Source organism: Caretta caretta, chromosome 12, assembly GCF_965140235.1.
Source record: "Caretta caretta isolate rCarCar2 chromosome 12, rCarCar1.hap1, whole genome shotgun sequence".
Lineage (NCBI taxonomy): Eukaryota > Metazoa > Chordata > Testudines > Cheloniidae > Caretta > Caretta caretta.
Window position 1 is genome coordinate 1,789,824 of NC_134217.1, and position 19,632 is coordinate 1,809,455.

Below are 19,632 nucleotides of genomic sequence, written 5' to 3' on the forward strand. Positions count from 1 at the left end.
GGCCGGCTTGCCACAGGGATCTGCCTGTCTGATCACAGTGCGAGGGAGGGGGTGTGTGTGTCTCTCATATATCTCAGTGCAGGTAAACACAGTGTCTTACAAAAAACTCTCTGGACACTTCCATACTTCTAATGCTAGGGAGAAAAAAATTCTGGCCCACAGAGGAGCTCAAATAATAACATGAGTATTAAAGTGAGCAGCACTCACCATTTCCAATACTGAGAGCTGATTGTAATTCTGTGCTGCCATCGTTTAGCCAGCAGTACGATATCTCTCCTGCACCCTCTGGGCTTACGAACCCCCTAGTCTTTCCCTCTGCAGCCACTGGGGGTTTGTGCAGAGGGATGAAAGTTCTGTGGTAGTTCGGTGCCAGCTTTTAAAATTGAATATGAAAGTGACCCCTGGGTTACCAACAATTGAGAGCTTCACTGCAGGAGTCGCTGGTGGGGCAGGGGGAGTAGGGTGAAGAAAGAGGTCCTTTCTTCCCACCTAACTCTAATAGATTCAGCTCCTTGAACCAAACAGCTCAGTCTATGATGGACATACAATGTTACTGTTTTTAATTTTTGCATAGCTGGTCAGCTCCCCTGCCTGGGGAAGTGTCCTAGCTCATATTAATGTAGCAATCTTAACCTTGAGCCTGGGTAAAGCCCCTTAGGTGTTGCTCTGTATAGGGGAGAAGTTCTTGGATGCAGGTTGAATAAGCTGTCTGGCTCACCCTGATGTTCCATGGGAGATATGGACATCACCCAGTAATACTCAGTAAGGGATTGTGCTAGGTGAGGAATGTAAAATGGCTTAGCGACTTGGTTCTAAAGGTTCTTGCCCCCTGTTCTCTGCTCCCCTAGGATCTCGTGGACTGGTACAAACCATTGCTCTGGCAGGTGGGCCATTTGGGGGAGAAATATGATGAGTGGGTGCATCAGCCTGTGGACCGGCCAATTCGCTTGTTCCACTCGGATTTCATAGAGTCCCTCTCTAAAACAGCATGGTAAGTGTCGCCTGAGGGAGGCTTGCAGCAGGTCTGGCCTTGTCTGACCCTCCCCCAGGGCTTGTGCTTCTTGGCACCTCCAAGACCAGAATCTCAATACAGACGTTCATTGTGCGACCATGTCCCCAGGGAAAGGGGAGGGAAGCTGGGCCTGTTGGATACACAGGGAGCTCCTGGGGTCCGACAGGGAAAGCCAGCTCAGTGCGGTGACTCCACAATGGGCCGAGCTCAGATAATAAGACACATCCCATCTGGGAGCTTCTTGGAGCATCCAGGTGTTGCTGGAGCCCTCGCGCTCTCTACTCTGTCACCTACTATCCTCCAGTCAATATTGTGTCCAGTGACCATGGTGAGACTTGCTCCCGCATCCCTCAGTGCCCCTCAGGAGATGAAGCGAAGGGGAGCAGCTGCAGAGCAATGAGAAGTGCTTCCTCCACAGCATTCTTAGGATGGGAAGCAAGAGGCGTGGACACTGAGCCTGAGTCTCTGCTGTAGTTGTGCACAGCCCAAGCCACTGGGCTGACTCCCCTGCAAAGCAGCCTCTGGTACCAGGGCCTGCTCCTTTAGGATGTAGGATGGCTGCCACCTAAAGCTCTTCTCCCAAATAGTTTGAATTGGGTCTCCTCCTCCCTCTCTCTGTTGAGCCTGAGCAGGAGGTGAGGGCCTATGAAGTATAGAACAGCTAGAACGCTGGTTTTGGGGCCACTGATACAGCTGCCCAAATATCCCCCGAAGTACGTGCCCTGTTTGGAATAGCTAAGGGCTAGTCTGCACTAGATACATCACAGTGGCCCAGCTGCACTGATGCAGTGCATCTGGGGAGGATGCTCGATGCTGATGGGAGAGAGCTCTCCTGCTGGCACAAGAACTCCACTCCCAGGAGAGGCAGTAGCTACGTCTGCAGGAGAAGCTCTCCTGCCGACATAGCACTATCCACACTGGCGCTTAGTTCAGTGTAAATTACGTTACTCAGGGGTGCGGCTTGTTCCCATTCCTGAGTGACATACATTCTACCAATACCAGTGGTAGTGTGCACAAGCCCTAAGTTTGCCATAGAGCATGGAGAAGGCTTGTGAATTTGCTCAAACGAATTCCTCTCTTCCACCCTCTAGGTACATCGTTATCATGGTGTGGATCCCCGTGGTGCTGTATCTCAGCTGGTTCTGCTACACATCTCTTGCGCAGGGAACTACCAGACTCTTCTCGTCATTCACAACAGGTACTCCACTCCAGCGCGGTTCCACCTGTCCCTGTCTAATCCGGGTCCCTTAAGCCCCGGAAAGGCGATTGCACTCACCTGCATCCTAGCAGTCCTGCTTTCCTGATGGGAGTCACTAGCATGTACTTTGGCGCAAGCTATCCCACTAGCGTGAAGGGGTCAAATCTGTGCGTGTGCAGCGCCATGGGGATGGGGGGCTGGCTGGCTGGCTTGCTTTCCACCACCCCACCACACTGGTGCATGTTTGAAGCTACAATTAGTTGCATGGAACAGTAGCAAATTAACCCTTTTTGTCAAGTACAGCTTTTGAAATAACATCCGATCTCCTTGAAACCCAGTCACAGCCATGGTTGCCTGCATCCATCCCACGCTCTGGGCTAAGTGTTACAGCTGGTGAGCAGCACCAGATCACTGGCTTGCTGCAGAAGTCCGGTTGCTGGGGGCTGTGGTCTGGGGCAGCTGTAATCCATCCATCACGGTGGTGCTTTTGGGCAAGGCCTATAAGAGGAAGAAAATATTGTACCAGTCCAGTGACTTGTGCCAAGTGTGCAACGCTTCTCTGTCGTCTGTCCAGCCCCCAAAGCTTCCTACCGAGCGCAAGCCCATGGGCTGCAGGAGATTCGGCTCCTGTGGTGCTTCACTCCAGACACACCCGGCAGGCCTGCATTATCCAGCTCCCTGTGGCCGGATCCTGAGCAAAGATGCAAGCCATTTCCTCTTTGGCCCACTTTACTAGAACACCTTGTCTAGCCCTTCCGGGTGCCTCTACACAGTAGGGGGGAGATGTAATTCCAGGTTGGGGAAACACTCACGCGCTAACTCTGCTGGAGCTACCATGCTGAAAATAGCAGCAGGCACCCAAGTAGAGTCCCGTCAGACCCTGTAAATAGTGGCGTCTCTGTAACTTGAAGTCTTGGTTATTTTTAGTAAAAGTCACAGACAGATCACGGGTAATATGCAAAAGTTCACAGAGCCCATGACTGTCCATGACTTTACTAAAAATAACTGGGGGACAAGGCTAGGTAGGGGGGAGGAATGGAGCCCCGTGGGGGGGACTGACAGGCCAAGCCTCCCCCCCACCACACCATAGCAAGGGGCACAGCCCCAGTTCCAGCAGGGGACGCAGCCGGGGGGGGGGGAACAGCCACTGCTCTGGAGCTGGCTGCAGCTGCAGGATGGGTGCACGGCTCCAGCTGCAGCCCCCACCAAGCCCAGGATGGTGTGGGGCTGCAGCTCCTGGCGGAAGCCGCGGGACTGGGGCTGCAGGGTCCTGGTTCTAGCCAACCCCAGTTGCAGGGCATGGGTGTGCGCCTCCACCTCCTGAAGTCCTAGAAGTCCCAGAGGTCCGGTTAAGTCACAGAATCCATGACTGCCGTGATCGCCATGATTAAATCATAGCCTTATTCCTAGTAGGAACTGGAGACAAGCTCCTGGGAGGAGTTTGCAACAATTCCAGCGTGGACACTGTCTAGTTATCTTTACAAGGAAAAAGGCAAGAAATTCAGCTGCATAAAAGCTGAGATTCCACTTTTTTGGGGTCCCCCAAATCAAGGGGACCCACAACTATGGCGCTTTGGGGGCTGCAGAGACCATCTCCAGTGGCCTTTAACCTGCTGTGGGGCATGCTGCTCGCAACTCATCCCTGCCCACTTCTGCAGCTGAATAGAAGCAAAAGAAACAGCCAGCGCTGTAAGTCTGCAGCCCTGCTCGGTTGTTCGACAAGCCCATCCCTCAGTGCTGCTGGTGCTGGACAAGCCTCGCACAGTGTGTGGCTTGTTTGTGTGAAATCCCCCACTGGCCACCCTCCTGCCAGCAACAATTGCAGCTAGACCATGTTGACGTCTTTGTTTCCAATGTGCTGTTTTCCTCCCTGAGCTGCATTCCTTTGGAGATACTACTTGGTACCAGCGTGGGCTGTGGCCAGGGGTGGGTGAACAGCAGGGGGAGGCTGGAGGGGGCGCTCCTCCTCCTCCTTTTGGCAGGCTGACCTGGTGTCATGTGGCCATGCCCCACCAGAGCCTGCCGTGGTGGCACGGGTACAACTCAGTGAGCTGGAGGGGGTGCTGCATTTGGAGAAGATCATTGGCAAATGCTGTTAGCTGGGGTCTTAAAGGGACCCCTTCAGCTTGGAATCGAGGGGGGTTTGGGGTTTTTTTTGTTTTTTTTAAAAGCTAGTCAAAAGTAGCTTGAAGTGCTGCCCCTGTGCCCCACCTCCAGCCGGCCTTTGTGCCTTTGTTATGAACAATCGCGTTTATGGCAGCAGTGCCCAAGGGCCAGCTAAGAACAGGCCCTCACTGTGCCAGGTGCTGTACAAACACAGTAGCAGACAGTCTCTGCCCTGCAGTGCTTACAGCCGAAATAGACCAGGCAAATGCAGGTGAGGGAAGGGCTAGAACACATGAGCAGGGTGAACAGTGCGATGGCAGCCTAGAGCAGGGTAATTCCATAATTGTTGTTATTTTAGGGGCTGGGGGATCAGCTAAATGGAAAGAGCAGGGACAGGGCAAGAGCCAGAGCCTGAGAAGGGCAGATGTGAAATGAAGCTGTAGTGAAAAGACCATGAGGCAGGGAACAGCTTGGCGCAAACAGCCAGTGACGCAGGGCTCAGGAAGTCCAGTCAAACCTGTAGCTAGATCTCCGCCTGTCGAGAGGATCCAAGTGCCCTGCATTAGGAGCCAGCCAGGAGGGGCAGCAGCAGCTCTTGCCAAGGCTTTGTGACGCGAAGCAGACTTCCTCATGTGTGTCTGTTGGTGCCCCCCGCCCGCTGCAGTGTTCGCTCTGCTGTGCTCTCAGCTGGGTTAGGGAGAGCACCGCTACGCATTCGCAGAGTCACCTGGGCAACCGATTTGTTCTGGGTTGAGGCTTTCTCCCCTTCTTCCCCCCCCCTCGCCCCCAAAGCTAATTGTGAGTCTTCTGTGCCGTTGGCTGAGGTCTGATCTGTGACAGGTCGTCCGTCACAAGAGGAGGGGCTTGTCTCACGCCCATTTTAAAGATCTGAAGTGTCAGACCAGTAGTAGTCGGATTCCTGGCCTCAGCTGGTAGCAAGTTGAACAGTCTGTGTCGGTGGGCGGGGGTTACCTTGTTCCTTTTTCAGTAAGAACTGCTGTCTGCAGGAAGCATCCCCTAGGGAACGGGGCTGGGGGGCACCGTGGGGGCATACTCCAGGCTGAGACTGAGGGCTGCGTGTGTCACTAGAAGTACGAACTACAGCAGCATTCAGTGGGGAAGTGGGTAGGTACCACATGGCCCGAGTGCTAGGGACTCTCACTATAATCCAGTGAACATCCCCCCGCACACACAGCCCAAGGAGCTAGCTTTGCTTCTGCAGAGTAAATGACTGGGAATCATACAAAGATGCGTGTTTGAGCCACACCATGGGAAAACAGCCCTCCCATTGATGTGCTCTGCCTAGCTCCCGGCGTCCTGATAGAGGCAGATCTGTCTATGGAACAATGGGAAAGCGCTCCAGCCTGGCAGCAGCCTCCATGCCACCTTCCCCTTCAATGCCCAGAGAAGATGATGGCAGAAGCATCAGCTGCTCAATTAAAATTCTGGCTTGGGGGTAGGGGGTTCAGTCTGAGCTGGGAGACTCCATGGTACAGATGGTGGTTCTGCTGCTGGAAGCAGATTGAGAGGGGCTCTGGCCCTTTCTAATGCGAGGGGTATCAGGAAGTAAGAGGGGGTGAAGGAGCCAGAGGGTGCAATGGGCAGGGCGCAGGGGGTGCGAGGGAAGAGATGGGATGTGCTGGCAGAGTCTGGAGAGAGGAGGAGATGCAGAAGGAATGGAGATCACTGAAAGCATCTGAGCCCCGGGGACAGGGCGGGTGGACATGGTCAGTGCTGCTCAAGGGGAGGAGGAGAATCTTGACCACAGCATTTGGAGGGTGGAGAACTGAGAAACCAGAGGTGTTTGCAGTGGCCAAGTCAAGAAATGACCCATGGCCATGAAGCAGGCTTTAGCAGTAAGGCTAGCTTATTGCCGGAACAGAGCCTGGCTGGCAGGGGAGAGGAGAGGAGACTCCTGGCTCTCCAAGAGGGTCTGGATGGATATGTCTGAAGCTGCTAAAGGGGAAATACAATAAATCTGGGAAGTACAAAGTAAATGTGACGTGATCCCCTATCTTGCTTGCTAGCAGTGGTAGTGATGCATGGTTGCTGATAGCTGCATGTCTCCTTGTCATGTAGAGTATTCCATCCCTGTGCACAAGTACTTCTTCCCATTCATCTTCGTGCTGGGAATGTGTCTGTGGTCCTTAGTAGAGTATCTCATCCATCGGTTTCTCTTCCACATGAAGCCTCCTGCTAGTAACTATTATCTCATCACACTGCATTTCTTGTTGCACGGCCAGCATCACAAGGTGAGTAGTGCTCACCCCTGCTTGCAATGTAGGGAGTGGCACAACGGATCTCTGGAGATAACAGGCTCGGGCATGGGAATTGTAGAGCCTAGTCATGCATGTCAGTGACTCGTGTCCTCTCTCTGCTTAGAAAAGGAGCACCGCCCAGTGCTATTACACTTGCCCAGAGCAACGGTTTTGCCACGAAAGCTAAAATTCAAGGTCTGACTGACATTGCGGAGCCGTGCTTAGACACGCACAGGGCCAGCTCCAGTGGCAACCTGCCAGTCTCTTGGCACGTGGCATTTCAAGCCATATGCAGCAGGACTCCAGATGTAGGGGCGTTTGCCTGGAGTTTCTCAATGGTGACTGGAAACGCTTTGGCACCTGTGAAGCCTGCAGACGCAGGGTTGTTTCTCAATGACTCAAAGCAGGGTGAGGCACCATGTCCCTTCTAAGACAGTAGATGCTTTAGCCCTAGTGATGGGGAAATGCGGAAGCCTTGAGTCTTGTTGGATAACTAGAAGTTGGGCGAGTTGATTTGTGATTTAATATCCCAAATCCATGAATGCAGTGCCAGCTCCTTGGCTGGTGGAAATCAACGTCACTCGATTGAACTCCAAGGAGCCATGCCAGTCTGCACCAGGTAGGGGTCTGACCAAGTTGAGACTTAGATGGTTAAAAGTAGCTTTTAACAAACTTACCCTTCTGTGGGCACCTGAGCTGCCTTGGCAACCTCTAGCTTTGTTAGTGTTGGGAATGGTGGCAGAGTAGCTTTAGAAGAGGCCACTGCTGCAGCTAGAAGAACCCTAACCCCCTGAAAGGCGGAGGGGCCAAGATCCAAATCAGCTTCCCCTGGGAGCTGGCCAGCGTAGCCAATCTACCACCCCTGCACCTGCAACAGGCGCTAGTAGACGCTTCTGACGCTGCTCGGAAGCTCCCTCATGATGCCTTAAACACAGCTCCTTTGACCGGTGAGGGGCTCCACCGTAGCTGGTTGTAGACCACAGGAGCAGAGGCAGATGTGTTTGTAGCTTCTGATCTGATGCTAATTGTTCATATTGCCCCCCCTCTCTCTGGGTCACTTGAACCAGGAGAGTATCCCACCTGGATTCCTTAAACGCGCTAGGAACTCACCCTGCCCATTGTGCTCCTCTGCTTACAGTCTCCATTCGACAGCTCCCGTCTGGTCTTCCCTCCCGTGCCTGCATCGCTGGTGATTGGCTTTTTCTACACTCTCTTGCGCCTGCTCCTGCCTGAAGCAGTTGGCATTTCCATGTTCGTTGGCGGGCTGTTTGGTTACGTCGTCTACGACATGACTCATTACTACCTGCACTATGGCTCGCCAAAGAAAGGCACCTACCTGTATGGACTGAAGGCTTATCATGTGAAGCACCACTTCGAACACCAAAAATCAGGTACCTGCCCCTTTCCCCTCCTTCCCGCTGTGCCTCGGAACAGACACGCGGCCAGCGAACACCACTGACCCCCGGGGAGCCTGAGACCACAAAGCTGAGCCAAGGTCAGACTGTGCTCGTTAGGTCTGCATCATCCATGCCTTGGGGCTGGGGATGGCGTGTCTCTGAACCATTGTTCATCTCCCAACCCCCCCCAGTCTTTACTCTTCTCCCTTGAGTCAACTGGAGCTCCACGCCTGTGTGCGTAAACCTCCTGGAGACTTAAAACTGGCCCCATGCTTTTAATCACAGGGGCCTAACTTTCAGTACCCAAAGCCACATTTAGGCAAAGAAAAACGTGGCCTGATCCTCACAAATTCTGAGCCCTGGCAGCCCCTACTGGGGTCAAGAAAAGCTGCAAGTTCTCAGCAACCACTTATTGTGGTGCCTAAATGTGGCCGTGGGTACCTGAAGTTAGGCACATCTGATTAAAAGCATGGGCCCCGTTTTGAGTTTCCAGGAGATTTACACATGCAGCGGAGAAGTTGAATCGGACTCAGTGGAGGCGTTCCAGACTGGTGGTTATGGCACAGACACATATACCACACCCCAACCTGGGTTTGCAAATGGTGGTGGTACGTTCTCTTGTCAGTCCGTTTTCCTCCAGTTACTGTCTGACGTGTGAAGAAAACATGGGATGCTTTTTCCCCCTCTTGATTCACGTTAATCAGGGCTGAAATCAAGCTCAGGAAATTCCAGTGCATATGGCTGACTCCACTGAGCCTTAACTCTGCCCCATGTGTATGTGCCTTGAAATAGTCTTAATACTGCACAGTATATGAGCACATGGTTAAAAATTAAGACAAGTTGTGTACTTGAGTCGTAAAACTTACTTTGATTTATTAAATGTGCAGTTTTAATACTCTACAATTACATACAAACATATATAAAAAATTAATTTGAATCAGTTGCAAACAGATGCTTCCTAGTCTACCAAGAATCCTATTTCAGAGCTTTTTACATTTGAAACAAGCCTTAGCTACTCCCTTGTGTGTGCAGACATAGGTAACAGGGCCTGTGCACAGATGCACACGTGTACCTGAAGTTGTAGAAAGTTTCCTTGTTACCAGAGCCCTAGTATGCGAGGTGAAGTTGAGCTTGTGTGATTCTATTGGTGTAAGAGGGCGGAGTTAAAGTGGTGCATTCAGCCGTGACTTCTGCACTTGGGAGGATTTTAAGCCTGTAAATGAAGCTATGGTCATGTAGAGGCTGGGTGGATTTCAATAATGTTCCTCTTTGTTAGAAATTAAGCCATCTAGTCAGCTGCAGCTCTGCAAGGGCTTGACAGGTATGTGGATGGGAAAATCTAGGTGCTGAGAAGTGTGTCCAAAGGTTTTAAGAAGTAGGTGCTGCTTTCTGAATTGGCACTAAAATGCAGCAGTGCTAAGGGCACTCTCCCACTGGGCTTGTAGCCTTTCTGATGGGGTATAATGCAAGTCCTGACTGCTTCTGGTAATTAAAGCGCCTGTTTAAATGTTAGGCAGGGGTCAGGGTGTTGGCCCCAACGACCAGTGAAAATAGCCCTTTGGGTGACTAGTCTGTCATGCTAAATTTCCACCTGTAACTTCGCTTGGGTTTTTGTAGAGTTCACTTCCTGCTAAACTGCTGTGTGAATCAGCTGCTGCACTCTTCCGCAGAGGTGGCTGCATTTCAGTGGTGGGAGAAGGACTCAATCCTCTAACAAATTTTTGTTAAAGCTCTGAGGTTACGTCTCCTCTGAGCACCCTTTATAGGGATGTGTCGAGTACATACACTGCATGCCCCACTCGTCCACGAACAAAGAGCAATGTAGATGCTGCCGGAGCCTTTCCTCGCTGCCTCCCCCATGCCAAAGCCTTTCACTGACCCATGTAGCTACACGCCGCAGTGACAAACAAGATGCATCCACGCTGTGGTGTGAAGCTACATATGTCCCATGTGCTGCGGCCGCTGGTGGTGTGCACTGTAGATGTAGCCTGCCATTGTTTCAATTAGGGTGAAAGGTTCTTATAGAAATTAAAGCTCAGATGTAGCCTGCAGCATGGAGTATGAGACTTATATCCTCGGGCATTGCCTAGCCAGCATTATCTGACCAGCCCTGGGCTCTCTGCATCTTCCTCTTCCATTAGCCAGTGAGGATGCGCTACCCGAGCTGCCTGCAGGATATGCAGATAGAGAGGCACATCCCTACTGCCTCATGCTGGGGGAAAGGTCAGGGTCCAGGGTACCCCTTTCTGCTTCTCCAGTGATCCTTGGCCCAGGAGCGCAGCAGTTATCTCCATTTTCCAGATGGGGAAACTGAGGCACACTGGGATTAAATGATTTTCCCAAGGCTACACTGTCCCCACAGTACAGGCACCCTAAAACCATGCTGCTCATGCCATGCTCTGCGGCGGGGCCGAGGTCTCCAGACAGGCAGGAGAAAAGTGCTGTACATAGGGTAGCTGTTGCCGTCCTGACGGCAGGACATTGGCTGCAAACGCTCCCCTCCCACAGGCAGCTGGCCCCTGCGCTCCTCCCCTCTCCTGAGGCCGTGGGTTCTCTGATCCATGCAGTGCTCGCAGTCAGGGGCTGTTTCTAGAGGAGACCTGGGTTGTTCAGGTTGGCAAGGGTTGGCTGTGTTAGTGGTGACCCGTTTGGGGCCCAGAGGGAGGGAGGTGGTCCCTCCTCTGCTTCTCATTCCATGGCTGCTTTTAGTCACCAATGTGCTTAAAAACCCTCCAGCTTTCCCCAGGAACTCCTGCAATTCACTGGAAACGCTCTGCCTCTCCCGCTGTCCAAGCAGAGCCCCAAAGGCCAGTGCTGGGTTTTAAAAAAACTCCCTTGCATCTTACCAGTGTCTCTTTCAAATGGAATGAATTCCATAAATCAAAGGTATTCCTCCCCATTAGCAAGGCCTTAGTCCCCTTACAGCCCTCGCTCCACTGGGAGCGGTGGGGAGCGTGGAGGCCCAGCCCTGTGCACTAGTCCAGTGCAGAATATTCATTGGGTATTGTGGGTAACCATGGCACAGAAGATGCAGTGGCATGAACCCTGACGCCGGCTAGCAACCCACGCACATACGCAGGATCCCCAGTGGGCTCATGGGCCTGGAGCATGGGAGGATCTGTACTAAATTTAATATTAATCTTCAAATGCAAAATGAGCAAACACTCTGGATGGTGCCCCAGCGCTCTGCCGTGTTCAGCAAAGCAGCAATGATCCTTGGAGCAGCACTCAACAGCACTCAGACATGCCTGCATTTGGTGGGGGGACTAGTGCTCATGCAGCTTTCTGAGCCATGGCTCCTTCTCCCACCACTGAAATGCAACCACCTCTGAGGGAGAGTGCAGCAGCTGATGCACACAGCAGTTTAGGCAGGAAGTGAACACTACAAAACCCAGTTGAAGATATGGATGGAAATTTAGCATGACAGACTGGTGCAGAGCACTTGTTGCCACAGCTTCCCTGACTGTCGATACTGAATATCTAGTTGGGGGGAGGGCGGGAGATGCAGCCGATTTCATAATGTTTTCCCTCCCTCCACCTGAGCCAGGAAAACCCTTTCCAAACAGGAGCCACCACATACAGTGCCTGTGCCAGGTAACCGTTCTCTGGGAATGCACAGGGACCTGGCACCAGCATGGGCAGCTCACCCCTTGCTCCTGGGAGTTGGCAGTGTGAGGGAAATGTCCCCGAGATGCTGTGTCAGAGAAGGCTCAGACTGACAGCTGCTCCTAGGCAGCTCACACTTGGGGGCTGAGGCGCGCAGGTCTGACTCCCCTCCCATCGCGTTGGCGGCCCAGCACTTCGGTTGTTACTTGCCTCAGAATCCGCTGGTGGCTGCAGTTAGTCTAAATTCACCTCTGAGGAGCAGCGGCATTCCACCCAGAATGCACCTGGCCTGGGGTCACCATACACTGACCCAGGTGTCTGTGCTCCCTGGGCGTCTCCGCTCTCACTGACTGAGGCGGGGTGGGCAGGGGTCCTAATGCGACAATTCCTAGTTCAGCCCCAGCGGGACCTTGGGCGAGTTCCTAACTCTATCCTGGCCTCCCTGGCTCTACAATGGGGACCCTTCCCCACCACTCGGGCTCCATTAATGACAGTGAGGTGCTCAGACAAGAAATGACGAGGACCATATAAGACAGGTCAGGTGACTCTTTTTTGAATGCCAGTTCACACAGCCTCTCTCTCTTCTCTCTCCTCTCCTGCCTCTTCCCCCAAGGCTTTGGCATCACTAGTAAATTTTGGGACCGTCCATTTAAAACACTAATCCCGGAGGAAACCTTTGAGGAAGAGGATTAACATCCATGGCTCCCCCGCTTGGCATCTGGCTCCCGTGTCCCTGGTGCATCACGCTGCCACCTCCCTTTCCACCAGCCGCAGGACGTCGGGAGGGCACCCACCTTTGTAGAACTGAATGACTGGGAGTAAAAGCCCCTTGACCGCAGAGGGAGAAGACTGCCCTGTGTTGCTGGCTTTTGTCGCTTCAACCTCACGGCACTCTGCCTGGCTCCTGGGAGGTAAAGGCAGGTATTTGTCCCAAGAGGGATCTGCACAGCATTCTCTAATGATGCTTGAAAGGTTGTCACACCACTCAGTGTGGAGGAGCAACTTTGTGTTTTTGCAGTGAGTCTGCCAGGAGACAAGTGGCTGCTGTGTAAACGCTCTGGGTTTCTTTTGCTCTGAGCTCGTCAGCAAGGAGGGAGGGAGGAGTGGGGACAAGAACTAACTGCCAAGCCAAGAGGTGCATCTAAACTATCCCAGCAACCTGCCTTGTAAACACCAGAGCAGGCTGCAGCCAGGGAGACTTCGGATCCCATGATGCACTGCACTCAACATCAGACTGTCCTGGCCCAGTGCTGACCTGGCTCTGGTCAAGGGGAAGCATTGCATGCTGGGACCTTTATTCTCTATGGGCGGCATCTCCCCATTACAGGTGGGAAAGGGAAGTCTGGGCCTTAGGGGAAGACTTGGCAGGCAGGCACACGCAGCCCAGCTGTTGGCACTGGAGTGAGGGGATAGACGCTTCAGCTCTCCAAATGCCAGGGGCTGGCCCCACCGCTGAGGGCTTGTTAATTCCAAGTAAAGCATGACAATACACTGAGGAGGGGGTGGGGCTGCAGCTTCACTGCCTGCTCTGCAGTCAGGGCCGGTGGGAGGTGTGCTGCCATTTGTTCCCCAGTGCACTGGCTGTGCAGTCAAAATCCCGCCTGCCCAGCACACACGTGCATTGGGTACAAAGCTTTTGGCTTTGGTGCCACATGGCAAAATCGTGCCTGCGACACCCTCCCACCTTGGAACCAGCCAGTCTGTCGTCCCCCTGCTCTCCACCGTGTGCCAAAGCACCAGGAGATCCAGCCTCTTCCTGGGGGGTTGCCTGCCCTCCAGAGGGCAGAGTATCCCAGCTCGCTGCACTGCCAGTCTGCCACATCTCCTGCATTGGTGTCCGAGTGGAGAGGGGCCCATGGCTGGAGGCTCTCTGGACATGGTGGCCAGCAGGAGAGGAATTGCAGTAATGATACTCCGGCTTCTGCCCCAGCTCAGGTCCCTTCCCTCTGTCTGTCGGGTTTGTTGGGGCAGGGTAGGATGTTCCTTCTCCCTGCCCCAACTCAAATCCTTGTAACAGCCAAAGTGAAGGACACTGCCTGTCCAGGCCAGCCCCGCTGGAAGCTAGGAGTCCTTGAGCCCAGGGGAGGAGGAGGGTGCTGCAGTGAATGGCCGCCCTAGGGCCTGCTGGGAGCAGAACCCCCTCCTTTCCCATCTGACCTCCCCAACTGGGGGGCCATGCGCTTTCCTCTGGGGCTCCAGAATGGCGGTGTCCTTTCTGGCTGGATGGGGTGTTTGGAATATGGATGCCGGTGACACCAGGAGCCGCTGGGGGCCCCTCTGAACCCGGCTGAGCTCTTGGGCCACCGCACGGCCTGTGGAGCCGGAACTGCCCTTCCAGCTCCGTCCGGGCTGGGCAGCACCTGCTGTCTCTTGCCTCCATTAGCCCTGCCCTTTCTGCCCAGTGGCTGGCACTGGCAGCTGAGCACAGACACAGAGCGAGTGACCCCTGGGTGGGGGGCTGGGACTCCCCAATGGGCACTCAGTGCTGTGGCATGCCTTTGGGCTGTTGGCTCCCTCGTAGAAGAGGAAAGCAGTGGTGCTGTCTTTAACTTTCCTCTCCGCTTTCCCCTTGGCTCTCAGCTCCACGCCTTTACCTGTCCCCTCCGGTAAGGCAGGAAGAGAGGGGTGAGGGAAATGAGAAGGGGCTTGTACGGCTCGGTCATTTGGCCAAAAAGCAAGTGATGGAGCCGGCAGCCTTTGCCTGGGCTCTCCTGGCCCCTGGGTCCTACCCCAAGACGGTTGCTCTGCATCTGCTGCTCAGCACAGATCCCTTGTGCTGCTGGCTGGTTCAGAAGCATCTGGCTTAGTCCCTGCTCTTTGTGGGAGCCAGATGTTACAGGAGCAGAGGTGCCATCTGTGTTCTCTGCGAGTGCCACCTCTGCCCAGTCCCGTCCTGGAGACACATGACAGCGGGCGAGTGTGCAGAGTTCCAGGAGAAGTCTTGCTCCCCTTAGAACTAGCTTAACGTCTGGTGCTGGGGCCAGTGGGCTGGGGGGGGGCCCTGAGAACTCTGCCTTTCTCACAGTGGGCCAGACTGTCCACAGCTGACTTGCCAAGGTAGGGGATTCTTAGATCCCCAGACTTTCCTTCTCCTCCCCCATGGTGGGCCACTGATACACGGGTGGAATCTGCTGCACAGCATGCCCTGATAGATGAAGTGCCAAACATGCGCCCGCCTCAGGCTTCCTGCCCTCCCTGTTCCTGGGGCTGCTGCAGGCATGCCCACTCTACTTTTTGCTCCTCCTCGGCTGGCCGTGTTCTCTAACTCTCCCTCTGCCTTGCTGGCCTAGCAGTCTCCTGCTGCTCTCTGGGTCCCCTTGCCATGTGTCTCCTTCCCAAATTCGGCACCTTGCTCCACAGCTCGGGGAAAGAGCACCCAGCCGCCAGAGCATCCAAAGTGCAGCTAGCCGCCTCCAAAGCGTCCTCGCCCCCAGGAGACCGCACTGACTGCTAGACAGTGTTCATATGGCATCCAATACCCCCCCTCCCCCCAGCTTGGTGGGAGGAATCCAGGACGTTAATGTTAAGCATCATGCAGTGTTCATGACCTTGATGTTAAATAAGCTCCTAGAGTCTGGAAGCTGCTGCTAATGTGCTTGCCAAACCTTCAATTGACTAACCCCTGGTGGGAGCCTCTCTCATTTTCATATGACTGCTCTTGTATTGCAAACTAGGCTGTGCCCTGGTACTGCTTTCCCCACTCCAAGATCTGAGGCATGTAGCACTTGTGACTCTGACCAGATCACTTCAGAGGGGGCTTTTTTCAAGTCACCCCCACCCCACCAGCTGGGATCTGGGGGGATCCCAGCTGGGGCGGGAGGGAGTTGCTCAGGGAGCCCAGCTGAGCCAGCGGTAAAGGTTTTGCAGGTTTGTGTCTTGCCTTCTTCTAACCCAGTGTACAATATCTTTTTTGCCAGATTTATCCTGTTAATGTTTTTTGTAGACATTGGCTACTTGAAACTTAAACTCCAATGAATATAATTGCTAAGAGGCCTCTTACTTTTGATGATCCTATGACTTGCTTTTCCCTAATGTCTACTGCTGACATTTAAAGGTTTGAAATAAAGTTATCCATAAAACTGTAGACATGACATAATTGTAAATAAACTGTATATTTTGAAAAAAATGTTTAAAAAGTGTGTAGATGTGTGACTTCTTGGGATGCTCCCAGCCCAGAGGGAGGGCAACTAGACTGGTTTACCTTAACAAGAGACCACACCCAAGCCTGAAAAGCCCCATGATGTCACATCTACCTGTGGTTCCTAGGTACCAGTGCTGGTGCGTGGTTTCAGATGTCTCCAAGCAGGCAGTTCTAGAAGGAATTTCCCTGGAATCTTTCCCCACTTCACCATCCTCCATCCCCGTCCCCTGAGACAAGGCAAAGTGCTCAGCCGTGGCACCTGCAGAGCAGCAGCTCTTAGCAAAGCTGGGGGAACTGAATGTCCTTCAGACTTCTGGGCATCCCTGTTGGCCATGAATGGGGTGGGAGTACATAGGTTTTCCCTGGACTTGTGCCAATCACTGGGGGAGATGGGGAGCAACCATGAGTCAGCCTGCATCGGCACTGGAGAGACATACCCACACTAGCGCTAAGAATGAAGGGTAGCGGTGGTGGCGTGAGCAGCAGGAGGGTGAACCGCCCCAAGTGCGATCCTGTGTGAAACCCTGGGTCCATCTGTGGGGGGTCTCACCCGTGTAACTGCTGACCACAGCCCAGCAAACTGGCTGGCAGGGGCTACCTGCACTTCAGCATGGTGGTGGATTTGGGGTTGGAGGGAGAATTACTGGTTTGGCCTCTAGCGTTCAGGCTATAATGTCTTGTAATAGCCGCCAGGGGTAGCCCATGCTGGTTAACAGGATGGCCCTAAGGCAAGGGCGTGCTGCTGTCTAACTAGGGCAGAGGGATGAAATGGAAGCAAACCCATCCTATGGTGAGGCGTGCAGGGCAACAGCCCATGGCCCCTCACCCATGCAGTGAGTTCAGCAGCTGACCTGCCCGCAGCCCAGCCCTCTCCTTCCTGCCCACCAGGTGCAGTGGGCCCGTGCCCCTGCCATGGCTGAGCCGAGGCAGCTGGCATGGCTGAAAGCCTGCTCCTGACTCAGCAGCTAGGTGCACCATGAGCTCTGCTGACCCCTGTGGTTGCCTCCCCCTAACTAAAGAAGCTGGCTGCAGCTTATTTCTCACCTTGGACACAGGGCTTTTGTGTGCTGGACGTGGGGGTAGCTGCAGATTCTCCATCCTGTGGGGTCTTCGCAGCAAGGCCTTTCTAAAGGGTATGCTCTATTTTGACCCCAGGCAACTGGACTGGACGCAGCAGTTACTGGGTGAATGATGGAGAGATGCTGCAGGAGGGACCCGCTTTTCTGACCTGGAAATCTACCAACCCAGGCAGAAGGTGGGGATAGCGGTGCAACAGTGTGTGTGTGTGTGGGGGGTCTTATTATTTAAAGAGTCTGCAAAACTAGTGAGCGGGCAAGAGTGAGAAGGAGCAGGAAAAGCCATGGCAAGGTTCTGTTTTGTTTTATTCACACTTGGTACCGTCCAGGGGCCAGGCAAGCGCTGAGCAGTCGGAATCTAACAGAAAGGGGAGTTGGCAGCTCGACATACAGAGACTCTGCCGCTGCTCAGTGGAGTGAGTAGGTCGGTGCCGGAGCCAATGCTAGAACCCAGAGGGCCTGCTGGCCCATCTCTCTTGCTCTAGCCAATAGCCAGCATTGCACCCCCAGGTCCCAGTCTCAACCACTAGCTCATTCTCCCGGGTCGGTGCTGTGTGTTAACTTAGACACGAGTGTGCCTTCAAACACAGGCCAGAGTCAGTGTATCAGGTCTGACGGGGGGAAGGGCAGCAGTACCCCCTCTCTGGCTGCAGGTTGCCCCCAGAACAGACTGTGCCCTTGGGAGACATGGTGTGTTAGTGCCACCCTGTGCCCACCTGCTGTAACTACAATCTTAGGGGTGTATTCAAAGCTAAGGTCCAAAATGCCTTTGGGCACCTGGAACACAGACTCCACCCTGCATCCAGCCCAGCACTGATCGCAAGAGAGGCCCTTTCCAGCCGCTATCAGCACCCTGTGATACCTGAGGGGGCAAGTCTGCTTCCACCCACAGGAACACTCGCAGGAGGGGTATTTACACAACACGCTAACAGGGATAAATCCTAGTGTAACCCTTCTGCCCGTCAGAGTTGGCAGCAACAAGGGCCGGGTTCAGTATCTAGGGGATCCATTCCAATAACACAATGCAAACCGGCTCGAGCCCCCACCCAGTGACCTGGGACAAATACATACCACCCCCGCTGGGCGCCTCCAAGAGGCAATACTTCCCCTCTCGCAAGCACAGAGTCTGAGTGTAGCAAAAAGCCTTTTAATAACAGAGAGAAACAATGTGGCATTATGTTGGGGAAACACCACCAACAGGATTCATAACACAGCCCATGAGCAAAAAACCCACCCCAAGCAAATTGGGGCATGTCCCTTTCCCTTTGGTTCTTGAGTCCAGCAACCCCAAATCACCCAAAGTCCCAAAAGTCCAAAGACCCAAAAGTCTCTGTCCCTGGTCAGGGCAGCCCCAGAGTTCAAAAGTTTATCTGCAGAGCTTTACCTCCCAACCTGGGTGGAAATGGGACGGGGGTAAGAGGCACCTTACATGAGCTGAAGCTGACTGCCCCATAGCTCCATAGCTTCACTCTGCTCCGCTCCGCCAGCCACCCCACAAACTCCTTCGCTCAGCTTCGCTCAGCTCCGCGGCCCACAAGCAGCTCCTGCCGTCCACAAACTGCTCCACGTCGAACTGCTTCACCATCCTGTCCACAAGGCACTCCAGCCATCCTGCAAACTGCTCCACAATATATCTTCAGGCTCCCCCACTACTTAACACAACACTCAGTGATTTCAGCTCTTTGGTGAATTCAGCTTGTAGTAGGGGAGCCCCAGTGCACCATTAGCCCAAAGTGAATTCAGCTCAGCAGCCTGTAACTAGACTTCTAATAAAATCAAAATCAGCTCTGATATTCCACAGTGTAGAGAGGAGGAAGTACAATTAGCATGTAAGGTCCTCACCAAAAGGCCCATGCTACCAAGTATTAATACTTGTCCCCAGCCTCTCTCAATTCACAGAGTTTTGGAACCCATGACCCTTGCCTAGCGAGTGCTACTTAGTTGATGGTGAATCCCTCCATCATAACAAAAGGCCAAGTACAGTTCCAAGCACAGTTCCCATAATCAGGGTAATAACAATTTATTCTTCCTGCCCCAATAACAGAGACACTGGGGATCCCACAGCAGCCAAAGTGACCATTTGGGCAGCTATGGTCTCATTCTAGGAGGGGTGGGTGTGCCTATGCAAATGAGATCAGCCCCTGAAGTTCTTTTCCACAACTTGCCACACCTCACCACCAGATGTCAGGGTGTAGCTCATCCTGACACTGCTTACGCTAGAATCAAGGCAAGCAGCATTGATTCTGTACTAGGGCCACAGGGCTGACCTATTTTGACATGGAAAACCAGAGGGTGCTGGGGGAGGGGGAAAAACCATCATCAAGAGCACACGTTAATGGCAATACACACTCTGACAGACCTGCTGCCACACAGGGCCAGAGGGACCCAAAGGCTGGTCCCTCTCTGGGCCCCCATGCAGTACAGGTGTTAGCAGTGCCACTACATCCCTGCTCAGTCTCTCACCATAAAATCACAGAATATCAGGGTTGGAAGGGACCTCAGGAGGTCATCTAGTCCAACCCCTGCTCAAAGCAGGACCGATCCCCAACTAAATCATCCCAGCCAGGGCTTTGTCAAGCCTGACCTTAAAAACTTCTAAGGATGGAGATTCCACCACCTCCCTAGGTAATGCATTCCAGTGTTTCACCACCCTCCTAGTGAAATAGTGCCACCACTGAGAACAGCCGAGCTCCATCCTCTTTGGAATCCCGCTTCAGGTAGTTGAAGGCTGCTATCAAATCCTGCCTCACTCTTCTCTTCTGCAGACTAAATAACCCCAGTTCCCTCAGCCTCTCCTCATAAGTCATGTGTCCCAGCCCCCTAATAATTTTCATTGCT

At 53.5% G+C, this 19,632-nt stretch overlaps 1 protein-coding gene across 2 annotated transcripts in view; it reads left to right on the forward strand.

Moving 5' to 3' along the window:
- Positions 1 to 15,703, forward strand: part of FA2H (fatty acid 2-hydroxylase) — a 62,747-nt gene extending 47,044 nt beyond the window's left edge. For both annotated transcript variants that reach the window (XM_048817102.2, XM_075118237.1), the window contains exons 3-7: positions 849 to 991; positions 2,104 to 2,210; positions 6,396 to 6,568; positions 7,713 to 7,965; positions 12,191 to 15,703. In XM_048817102.2, coding sequence (XP_048673059.1) covers positions 849 to 991; positions 2,104 to 2,210; positions 6,396 to 6,568; positions 7,713 to 7,965; positions 12,191 to 12,270 — 756 coding nt within the window. In that variant the 3' untranslated portion in view covers positions 12,271 to 15,703. The remainder of the gene's footprint in view (positions 1 to 848; positions 992 to 2,103; positions 2,211 to 6,395; positions 6,569 to 7,712; positions 7,966 to 12,190) is intronic.
- The last annotated feature ends 3,929 nt before the right edge of the window (positions 15,704 to 19,632 follow it).